Source organism: Poecilia reticulata, linkage group LG16, assembly GCF_000633615.1.
Source record: "Poecilia reticulata strain Guanapo linkage group LG16, Guppy_female_1.0+MT, whole genome shotgun sequence".
Lineage (NCBI taxonomy): Eukaryota > Metazoa > Chordata > Actinopteri > Cyprinodontiformes > Poeciliidae > Poecilia > Poecilia reticulata.
Genome location: NC_024346.1, coordinates 20,176,186 through 20,186,694, shown reverse-complemented (window position 1 = coordinate 20,186,694; position 10,509 = coordinate 20,176,186). Strand labels below are relative to the sequence as shown.

The following is a 10,509-nucleotide window of genomic DNA, read 5'->3' as shown; positions in this document are numbered from 1 at the left end:
CTATTTTAAGAGAGGGAACACACCGTCACCCTCTGTGATCAATGCCTGCTGGCTGTCACTTCAAAAAAAGCCTTCTGAGGACATGTGAAGGCGGCGCACTAAAAGCATTTAGGAAATGTTTATCAGTCACTTTGGATTGTTTCTCTTGTGATGAGGCCTTTACAAACTGCAGAATTCACTCAACTCTCAAAACTGCATTACTGCTCTCAGTGTAAATAAATCTGAATATGCACATTCCATATTTTCTTTATTGTTTTTATATTGTTTTTACGCAAGGATAAACGTAGGAATTTTTCCTTAAGTAAATCATCAAATGGAAACTGTATTTTCACTTTTATGTAGGCTTATGAGATTTGTTTCACGCTCTGAAACACGAGGGGGCAAAACGAAACCCAAACAGAAACAGACTTCATCTAAATGAGGATAAAAAGTGTTTTTTCCAAATACACTCCATTAAAAATTCCTAGCTAAAAAGAAGCAACCGTGTCAATGTCCTCATAACCCAAATAATCCATTTACAGCTTCATGTGAACGACATTTCAGAAACATAAGAAAAATCCTGCATTGACTGATGTGATTGTCTTTTCTAATTTAAATCATTGGTGTAATGAAAGCCCCCAGGCGGCGTCAGCAGAAGCAGCTGAAGCATAAGACGGCTCCCACCTGTTCCTGCAACTTTACAGGGCTTTTCTGTGTCTCTGCTGTCCCAGCACCATGGACAGAGTTTGGCTCCTGAGGCGAAACGAGGCGCTCGTGTTTCGTCACTTTGGATAATCATTTATTATTTTTTAAGATGTACATATCTTCTTCAACCTCATAACACATTTTACAACACAATCAGTTCTTCTGATAGTGTTATCAGTGTGACTGACTCTTGGCAACTGAGAGAAAAAAAGAAAAGAAAAAGAAAACCACAACAAACAGCGTGAACCTACCAGTTACCACAGAAAGACTTCCCTCAACGCCGCCGTGTCAGGATGACCAACCAGTGATGCAGAGCGTAGTCATGGCCGCTTAAAGCGTTGCGAAGCACAGTCTGCGTGCGAACACTCTAATTGTTTTCTGCGCTGAAAGCAGCCAGCCTGTGGCTTTGTTCAGGCCTGTCAGGGAAGCCTGGATGGCTGCAGGGGGTCTCTACAAAGAAGAGCCCAATGTATGTAAAGAATGACCTGAAATGCAGTCAAGCAAGCAAGGCAACCTACTTCTTAAAAATAGATGCACTTTAACAGTCAGCTGCTGTTGTTTGTCTCTGCAGCCTGATCAGTCAGAAAAAAAGCAAACAAGAAAAACAAAACGTCTCGGTTCATGACGGCTGTTTTTGTTTTGAACCTCCGTCGGCCTCGCTTGCATATTCAGGTGCACCCGCGCTGTGTGCAGGGGCAAGCAATCAAAGAAAAACGCAGGGTGACAGGGTATTTCTGTGCTTCCCCCGACTTCTAAATGGCAGCATTCTTTCCACAGATCCCTGTGATAACACGGCCCTGAGTAGCAGGTAAACTCATTACTGATGTGAAGCGGTAAATTCCTGAGCCATTCACCCATGCAAGGTCTTCTTTTGAACCCAGAAAAGTGTTTGCTTGACACACAATTGAATCACACATGTTCCTCTAATAGGATTTTGTGTTCCTTTGAATTTCTCCTCTCATGAGTTACTTTATTTATTTTGGCACGGAAAACAAAATTGTAGATTTTTTTCTGTGTGTCTAACCTTGTTTTTATTGATCTTTTAATGATGCTTTACAGATATAAGTTTGATTTACCAAAGCAAAAAAGAATAAATTCCCTTAAGCAATCAGTCGTATGATAAAGGCTAATTCATAACTGACATATTATATTCAGCCAATCAATCAGTTTATTCATCCGATTTAACAGATTTCATATATATAATCTTTAAATTATATAAAATAAATTGGTTACATTGAAGTAAATACAAACAAAAAAACAAACAAAAAATCCATGCATGTCCCATATTTCCATGCTTGTATTCGAACTTGCGTTCTCTTTCTTAGGGCCTGTGACTCAGTCGCTTCAGTTCCCTCATCCAGAGTTAAAAATAACCCGGCTGCATCTCCACCTCTCCTGATCCTTCCCTTCTGTTTCCGACGTGTACCTGTAGACCTGGGGCACGTACTTCCAGCTTTCGAGTTGCAGGCACAAACAGAACAACACGCGGCCTTCCCGGATCGAACACATCCCTTAGCGACCTCTCTGCTGGAGGAGTGGAATTTGTTCAGGTGCTCGCTTTCTGCTCCCTCTTTCTTTCTCTTGCGCTCTCACTGCTTCTGCAGCTTCCCTCCGTTCATCACGCGTTCTCCCTCTTAGCCTGCGATGACTGTTCTCCGCCTGCGTGCCCTGAGTCTACTTCCCGCTTTGAGTTATTGGCTGCCGTTCTGAAAGAGAGGAGAGGAGAGGTCAGAGAGTCAAACGGTGATAAGTCCAGGGGGGGGAAAAATTATGTTGCTTCTTTGTTTTTTTATTTTTTATTGATGGTTTCTCAATCTCACCTCAAGATGTGGAGCATGTCAAGCTGAGGCTTCTTCACAGACCGGATCTCATTACTGCAAACAAGGAAACAGAAATGTCATCCAAGCACAAACTGCAATTCTCTCCTCTTTACAGGTCCACTAACGGTCCGGTCATCCGTTCAAAACTGCATCATTTCTGAGTTTTAAAGCATCAATGTATCACAATTCATCTGCCCCACATACAGCGCCTAACAAAGTCTATCACACACATTGAACATTTGCATGTGGTGTGGCCAAGCTGGCATCACTTAAGCAGATACAGGAAGCAGTCAAGAAATCCCTATTGACTCTGAAGGAGCTGCAGAAATCCACGGCTCAGGTGGAAGGATCTGTTGCCTGGACAACGACTCTCCAGACTACATAAATAATCTTTCCTTTACAGGAGAAGATGATGTCCTCAGATGAAACCAGATTAAAATTTTTGGTTTACGGTGACAATGTTATGTTTGTGGAATGAAACTAACGCTGCACCTCGCTCTGAACACTCTCACTATGAAGAAAGTGAGAGCGTTCACTTTCTTCATCATGACATAGAGATTCTTGTCTTCAGCCAAGACAGGGAAGCAGGTCAGAGCGGATTTGACGACCGATGGAGGTAAACACAAAGGAAGCCAGGAAGAAAACCTGGAAAAGGCTTGAAACTAGGCCAGCGGAATCGCTTTCCAGCCACCCATGGAAAACCTGCCACACCTTGATGGTTTTCAAAAACATGTTGCATCATTTTCTACCTTGTGCTGTTCTATCATGTAAGATCCCAATAAAGCACATTGAAGTTTGTGGCTGCAACACAAAAAAAAAAACAAAAAACTATCGGTTAAGATTTAAATGTTGGAAGAACCTTTGCAAGGCCCTGCATGACTCTGCTCGCTGTCTCCTTGGTTTCAAGGTGCGTACAGTACAGTGCAGTACAGTCATTTCTGGGGAATGTGACTAAAGGTTTCAGAGCCTCCCACGCACGAGCTTCCTCTGGGCGAATCCAGATCAGCCTTTTGCAGACTCTGAGTCTGCACCCAGTCCTTCAGGCCTGAGCGGGACTGTTTTGATGCTCACACCTGTAGACATGTAGAACGCGTGAGGCACTTTTCGGCTAAATATAGAACCAGCTTCTGTTTGCAACCTACCACTCCCTGTCCTCCTTTCTGCTAACTACCTGTGCAGTCTGTTTCCTTCCAGCTGGTGAGTGCGTGGACACCCGACTCACCGGAAATGGCAGAAATCGGTGCAGGTCTTGTCGTCGAGCCGGGCACAGGTGCAGCGCCCGGCGGACCTTTTGCGCCGCTGCAAGCCTCCGCCTAGGCCATAAACTGTTGTCTTACTGCAGATTCAAAGACAACCTGGGTCACATAAAACTTCTGCAGACTTTGTTCTCTGTTACTTTGCAAGTGCCTTGTTTAATGGTACAGCAATAATGATAGGAGGGTCAGTCGGATAATGATAGGAGGGTCAGTCGGAGGTTTTTAGGCTCAGAGTTGGAAGCATTAGAATGTTTTAGTTTTGAATCCAAGTAGTTCAGGGCATTGTTGTGAGTCTTTGGAAGTCTAGATTAAAAAAAAAAACTGCTGTGTCTATTGAATGTGTCTTCTGTCGCCCACCTGGGTGTGTTGACCCAGATGATGTCCAGGTGACAGAAGTAGTGGCACTCGGTGTCCAGCAGCTCGCTGCAGGAGCAGCGCTTGGTCCTCACCCGGTGAGTCCGCACGCCTTCGACGGCTTCTGGTTCTGCCTGTTTCACAACCGGGAGACCCAAACCTGAAGAGTTCAGACGAAACCAGAGGGGCTGAGCAAACACAGCTAAAAGATCATTCACCTTTCACCACAGGGTAGTTTTATTACATTTTATTTTGAGTTATTTTACCATAAACGTTCAATGGATTAGAGCTTTCTTTTCTTCTTTATTTCTCTAAATATTGCAGTGAACCACTTTATGAAAAATAATATTAACATTTCTGCCTCCTGTTCAATTTTAAAAATGCTTTGGGAACTGAAAAAAATGTTTAAACAAAAATCAGTATCAGTAAAAAGTATGAATTTCATATTAAGTAGAAATGATCTGAGATTGAAACATGTCAACATTTAAAATCAAAAACCTGTTAAGGTGTTATTTTGTTTTTTGATTCTGTGGCATGTGTTTCAGATTCTTTAAGACGTTATTTAAGTCATATTTTGAGACGACATTTCTCATGTTTTGATCTATAAAGTTTTTACTGTTAAAAGTGTGGTGGAAAGAAGATGAGTTTGCAAAAATGAAAAAAAAAATGCTGCATCATGATGTCGCAATGTCTTGTGAGTGTTTTAAAATTTGATTGCTTTTAGCAATATTTTTAGCATACCATAAATACATGTTTTGAATTTTTTTTTTTCTCAATTAAGCTTGCTCTAAAAAAATCTGATGTGGGGAAAAATGCTTTTTTGGAAAATCAAAAGAGCAGCTACAAATGAACATCAACACATCTATATTGTTAGCAGGACTACGCAAAAAATTCACGTGACAGGTGGACGGAGCCTGGTGCTGCAAGGTTGGAGACCTTGTCCTGTTAGGCGACGGGGCCTGGATAATACCCGTGTTAACGGCCGGCGGAGTCCAGCAACGACATACGCTTAAATTCCGCAACAAAACTATGTTTTTATCTTTTTTAATCTTTTTTTAAAAATCTCTTTCTTACTGTTTATTCAATGTCACATGCTGTTTTTATTTTTTATTTTACTTATTTACTTTTCTAATTATGTAAAGCACCTTGAAATGCCTTGCTGCTGAAATGTGCTATACAAATAAAATTTGATTGATTGATATGATTTCATGCAAAATTTATACCAAAACTGAATTATAATCATTTCTAAATGAAACCATGTTTTGAATATAAAATGTAAGAAGAAGAAGAAAACTTACCGTCCTGAACTGAGGCCCACAGAGTGACCAGAAGGAGAAGGCTGCTGTGAGTGGGCATGGCTGATGTGTTGTAAATGAGCCTCTGGAGGGAGAAACTACTGTCTGCTCACTTGCTGCTGCTGCTGATCTGCTTGTTTTACTGCTGCTGTCTGACCTTTATACCACTCCTCCTCCACTCCCCCCTCCTCCTACGGCGGCCACATTCGACCCCTGGGCATTCAAACCTGCATCACATTCCAGGAATGTCTGCGGCTTTGAAGCCTCTGAATGGCACAGATAAATATCAGTTGTCAGTGACGTTTACGACTGTAGGTGGATTCTGATTGAGGAATTATCTTGGCAGGGGAATAATGGGGAAATTAACATGAGATTATTGTACAGTGATGATATGATCTCAAAACCACGTGGTGGCACCGTGGCTGATGGAAGCACATGAAGGAAGAGATTAGAGGAAAGAAGCAGAACGTTTTGTAACAGAAAAACGTCAAATTAGGTTTTTTTTTTTTCACGAGGACAAGATTCTAAAAAAATTATTTCTTTTCTAATGAGGTTTTATATATATTCATTATATTTTGCAGCTGCAGTAAACAACATCAACTTGACATTGCTTACTGGGAAACATTACAAAAGCCAAAGCAATAATAAACCTAACAAATGTTTAACTATTTTCTAACTTGTTACCTTTGATAAAAACTGATTTCGTGATGATTTAACGTCTAAATAAAATGCTTCATAAAGGTGTTTTCACTCTTACAGTTTCTTCTGTTTTTGTGTTTTCATCTGTTTCAGATTATGGGACACATTTTTTATTATTATTTTTTTTATCAGACAAAGATAATCTGAAGAAATGTGAATAAGTGTTTCCAAATCAGGATTTCACTGATTAAACAACAACAAAAACCCTTTCCAAACCAAATGTGGCCTGTGTGAGAAGATAGTTAATCAAGTATTACTGATGACAGGCAATATGTCTTACATAACTGTGCAGAAAATTTCCCTTACTCTAAAGTCTAAACTCAACAAAAAGATTGTTTTAGTTTGGAAACAATGAGAGTTGGGGAGGCCACACCAAAACCTTTGTTTTGATTTTTTATTTGCTGGTGTTTATTTTTTTAATAGAGTGTAAAATTCATACTTCAGTCAATGAAGGGAAATTATATAAGTCTTGGAACAGTAATTTGGCTCCATATCATCAAAACATTACTACCATGTCTGGGTTTAGCAAACATGTTGCTAATTTTTTTTTAAGTTTGTGAACGTTTTTAACCAGAAGTTGCAGAATGCAGTCCAGTCATTTCCACTGTTTGTAGTGCATTTATTTGGTCAACAATAGTTTTTGCCTTTAAAACCATTTTTTCAGGGTCTGTCTCTTATTGTTAAATCATTAACACTGACTTCAAGGCAAGATAGGCCTGCAGTGCTTTAGATGTTGTTCTTTTTTCTTTTTCTTTTAAATATAATCTCATTTATAAATGATTCATCCACTCAGTATCTTTGATTGGTTGGACATTTCCTGATTGTTCCTCATTTTCTTTATTTGTGAATAATTGTTCTCATTGTGATTGGTTTGAGTTTTAATTCCCTTTTTGAAGTTTTGTTTAAAAGTCTTTCACTCTACTTCATGTTGCCAGATTGTACAGGTCTGCAAGCAGGAAGAACTGGATGTGGCAAAGGAATTATAATTCAGTTTTACAACAAATGTAGTAAATCGACAAAGACGGGCTCCGTTTCCATTAATAAATCAAATCATTAAAAAGTTGCTTACAAAGATCTTTCACTGATACAAGAGAAAAACCATTTGATGATTTGAGACGTAACAACAAAAGTAAAACAAGAAGAAATCTGTAAACAGCGTTGCATAAAGATCCCTTCAGGAATGAGACCTAATGATGCAACTTTATGCCCGTCAGTAATCCTGACTACATTTTTATTTCTTCCTTTCCATTAAAATAAGATATTTTTTATTGGAACAAATTGGCAACAACAAAGCATTTTTTTTCCTATGGTTAATGTCAGAGTTTTCATGATTGCGTTATTGCCTATTTTGTCAAATAAATGATATTTTACTTCTCTCAAGGAAATTGAAATGATGTGACTTATTCTTACAGATATTATTGATCAGTCTATTCCAAGCATATCACAGTGACTTGCTTATTACACTAAAAAGATGAATATGTCTAAATATTCTGACTTCATGGACAACAATTTGCTCATCAATTTGAAACAGAAAAAATGAAGAAGAGGTAATGTCTGTCAATTAGGAAAGTCCCAATCTCAATTTAACAGGTGATTTAACTACATTTACCTAAACCAGTCCCTCCGTCCGCAGTAGACGGTGACATACAAAGACGACTTATCCAAGCAGGGATCAGGGATCCTGGTCGTGTCCCACACATGACCTGCTGAGACAGTTCAGCCATTGCATGTTCACACTGATAGGCAAATACCAGCCCTCACACACGGAAACACAGGGAATAAATGTACAGATCTTACGTGCAGATACATCCACAATGATGCTCTTTTCCCCAAAAGATTAGCACATGGGTTTTCCAGAGGAGAATGGGTGAAGAGTTGAACTTGTAACCCGAAGCAGAGTGAATTTCTTTTCTGTGCGGAAGAGAGAAAATGTTTAATGAAACCTTTTAGCAGAGCTAATGAGAGACGTAGCCGCATTAGTGGCTCAGGAGAGAAACAGTTCAGAGGAGAACCGCAAGTATAATCTGTAGAAATGATGTAGTTAATGGCACCAGTAGCTCTTCCAATAGCAATGTGCAGGAAAGAAACGATGCCAAACAGAAAAACCAGGCCAAAATAGTCAGTCATAGAAGAGGAGAATGCTAGCAGCATTTTACACATCCAAACACAGAAACACTTCAGAGAAAAAAAGCTGCAAATACTAAGTGACCAGTGAAGCAGTTGGTTACCATTGAGAATCTGAGCAGACACTGATGGAGAGACATGGCTGATCGAAGACCGAGAGAATGAGAGCATCAATAGATGCTGCTATTTGATCCGTCACGTGAAATGGAAGATATTACTTTGTCAAACTTCTGTAGCTAAGTGGGAACAATTTAGTTTTGTTACATATTTCTCACAGCATATGAATTGACAATTAAATGACTTCTTGCTTGTTAAAACCCTTCTATGTAATCTTAAATTCTGAAAAAAAATAAAATAAAAAAAGCATAAACCTCATTTTTGTTTATCAAATGCTAAAACGTTTGTTTGGTATTTTTAAATGATTTATATATTTTTTTTAAATAACCCTTTATACACATTCTGGTAGCTGCTAACACATACTCAAGTGTTTTATTGTGAAGCAAAAAGCAATATCTATTTTTGTGTTTCTAGAATGTAAAACATTTTCACTCATTCATTGTCTAAAGAAAGCAATAAATTGCTTTACAGTGGCAGAAGAAGCAATAAAAAATGATGACTTAGATAATATAAATGTACATTGATACTGGATTTGATCAGCAAAATTTAAAATATTACCATGGCACTCTTAATCTGAGTCACACTGAAAAGCATCAGTAAAGGGTTCAAATATTGAGCTGTTGTTATCTGAGCTGCTTTATAAACCAGTAATAAACAGTTGTAAAACATCTGTCAGCGAGTTTTCTTATCCTGCTGCAGACCTACAATTTGACTTACCCTTTTAACATATCTCTTACTACTGAAGTAATTCACTATAACTCCCTGTACATATCCTTTAAATTGTTATTAATAATGATTCAGTAACTATTTATTAATCATTTATAAGGGGAATTCTTAAATATCATCAACCTCTCATTAACTCACCCTATCGGCTGTGTGATCTTTGCACTGTACTTTTGTTTGGATGACCTGATCGGTCATTAGATCATCTTTTGACCTTTCATCAATAAACTTAAATAAGGTGCCTATATGCAAGCTTTCCATAACCTCTGCCCTACTCCGCTGCTAAACGCCGTTCCTCGTGACGTAAGTGAATCAGAAGCACTGCTGCTGATGGTTTTGTGTGAAAAGTTAATAGTTAAGTGATTTGCTCAAACTCCTGGGCTTCATTTTCGTAACGCTAAACATTGTGTTTAGCGTTACGAAAATGAAGCGAAATAAAATATTGCTTGTCATGCTGGGTCATCCAAATTTAAGTGTGCACATTGTGTGCACACTTGAATTTGGATGACCCAGCATGACAAGCGATATTTTAGGCGTGGCAGTGCTGATGTTTCTCAAGCAGACCCTGTGAATGTGTATCCATAATAAAAACCCGAACTTTGTTGGAACTTATTTACAGAGGGATCCGTTCAGCTGACCCACTTGGCCCGGAAACTCTCTGGATTTTTATAACAGGTTATTTAACCTGGTGTGGGCTATGATTTGATAAGCTGGTTTTTGGTAATGTATGTGTCACCTGTTTATCTCAGAACTGAAATTAATTGGAGCACAATGTGGCTCGGGTGAGTATGTAATAATGCCTGCTTGCATAAACAAAAACCATTTTATTTGTAGTTTTCCCCCTCCAAAAAAACCTTAAAACTGAAATAAAATAAAAAAAATATTGCTTTAATTTATTGACTTCAATATATCTATCATTACTGTAGTTAATTTTTTTAAACTCTCAAAATAGAAGAAAGAGAAATGTGAGTACATAATTTGTCAAAAAAAAAGATTAATTATTAGCATAGTTGTCAGGCTAAAAGTGTTTTTAATGTGAGAGGTGGGGGTGCATGCACTCATTGTCAACAATAAGGACACCCAGAGTTCTGCTTCCTTCAAAAAAGGTTTTAGGGGGAAGGTAGTTTTTGCATCTCCTGGACTTTATTTTCCAGATTTAATAAATAAGCAGAAAATATTATTTTTATCAAAAAGGTTGCGGATCTCTGTCCTATACCCAATTAACCACATTAAATGAACTAGACTTCACACATTATGTGAAGTAGCTAATCAGAAGAAGGCTCTCCGAGTATGGACCAATCAGCGGATGGCAGGAAGTTTACTGTGCCAAATCCCGCTTTCTTTTGTCACACTTAAATTTTCAGATAGACTAATTTTAACTTGCAAAGGATAACACAAGTCATAACAAATGAAGAAACCTGCTTGGTTAAAAAAAAA

At 38.6% G+C, this 10,509-nt stretch overlaps 1 protein-coding gene across 2 annotated transcripts; it reads right to left on the bottom strand.

Annotated features, from left to right (window-relative positions):
* Positions 1-1,639: 1,639 nt before the first annotated feature.
* On the bottom strand, positions 1,640-8,378 carry LOC103478451 (endothelin-2). 2 transcript variants are annotated; one of them, XM_017309304.1, is made up of 6 exons: positions 7,718-8,378; positions 5,413-5,675; positions 4,118-4,274; positions 3,727-3,840; positions 2,505-2,558; positions 1,640-2,390 (listed from the first exon to the last, which is right to left on the bottom strand). In XM_017309304.1, the coding sequence occupies exons 2-6, from the start codon at positions 5,468-5,470 to the stop codon at positions 2,303-2,305; spliced, it is 471 nt and encodes a 156-aa protein (XP_017164793.1). In that variant the 5' UTR covers positions 5,471-5,675; positions 7,718-8,378; the 3' UTR covers positions 1,640-2,302. The 2 variants fall into 2 exon arrangements, with proteins under 2 accessions (XP_017164793.1, XP_017164794.1); XM_017309305.1 differs by lacking the exon at positions 7,718-8,378 and having other exon boundaries at positions 5,413-6,294.
* Between the last annotated feature and the right edge of the window lie 2,131 nt (positions 8,379-10,509).